This window comes from Atta colombica, unplaced genomic scaffold, assembly GCF_001594045.1.
Source record: "Atta colombica isolate Treedump-2 unplaced genomic scaffold, Acol1.0 scaffold146, whole genome shotgun sequence".
Lineage (NCBI taxonomy): Eukaryota > Metazoa > Arthropoda > Insecta > Hymenoptera > Formicidae > Atta > Atta colombica.
The window spans coordinates 766,321-767,324 of record NW_017259235.1 but is presented as its reverse complement, the minus strand read 5'-3'; the positions used below and the strand labels follow the sequence as shown (position 1 = coordinate 767,324).

Sequence of the window (1,004 nt, the reverse complement as noted above, 5' to 3'; positions counted from 1 at the left end):
ATAGAACAATAAGATCATGCATAGCATATCCACTGAAAATTTGAACTATAAAAAATTGTTTCATTTATTTAATAGAGGTGAGAGATTTGTGTTTGGACATCATTATCTCAGACCTCACGAAACATATCACGAGCCAACACGAAAGTTCTATGTAAATGAAGTTGTCTGTGCTCCATTATACGAAGCTGTACCTTGTGATCTCGTAGCCGAACGATGTTGGGTGTTAGATCCTCATACTTTTTGTAAAGGTAAAAATTAGCGTTTTATTCCTGTCACTGCAGATATGTAATTACTCTGTAATTTTGTAACAAAAATTTATTTTTTCGTATGCTTTTGAATGAAGGGCGTCCTGTCGGCTCTACTCCTGAACATACTTACGTGTGCGAATATCGTGTTGATCGCGCAGCACGACTTTTTACGAAGGTGGCTAGAACTAGGCATACAGTATGCACGAAACCTTACGCATTTGAAACCTTTCCACAGCGTATAAAACATTATCGTACCTATTTGGTAAGTACGATTATGGTTCGATCAAAATCATTTCAATATTAATGTAATATATATCATGTTTAGTATGGTAATATTTAATGTTCTTTTCAGCCTCATAGTCTCGATGGAATCAAGATGTTTAAAGACAAGAAAAAGAATAATCAGGAAGTGGATGGAAATCAAAAGTTGGAAACCAATGATAGTACAAAGACGCATAACAAAGAACACAAATGTAATAAGACTAGGCGAAAGTCAGGCGAGATCTTAACAGTTGCATCTCCTGCGACATCGTACGCTCAAGTAATTATTATGAAGAATTAAAGGATCATTATTTATATACGATTATTTGTATTTAACATATTTATTATTTTGTAATTTGCAGCTAGAGGAGCAGAGGAAAAAATTGAATCGCATTCTACTGAATCTATTACAGAGAATGCCAAATAAAAAAGATCCGTTAAATCTGTCGTTTCTTTTAGAAAGGAACAGGCGAAACCGGAAAAGGCCCGGTGGAC

General features: G+C 35.0%; 1 protein-coding gene across 1 annotated transcript in view; it reads left to right on the top strand.

Annotated features, from left to right (window-relative positions):
- Positions 1-1,004, top strand: part of LOC108685096 (histone-lysine N-methyltransferase ash1) — a 10,324-nt gene that overhangs the window by 7,218 nt on the left and 2,102 nt on the right. The window contains exons 10-13 of the mRNA XM_018189734.1: positions 33-248; positions 344-510; positions 601-789; positions 872-998. Of these exons, the coding sequence (XP_018045223.1) occupies positions 33-248; positions 344-510; positions 601-789; positions 872-998 (699 nt within the window). The remainder of the gene's footprint in view (positions 1-32; positions 249-343; positions 511-600; positions 790-871; positions 999-1,004) is intronic.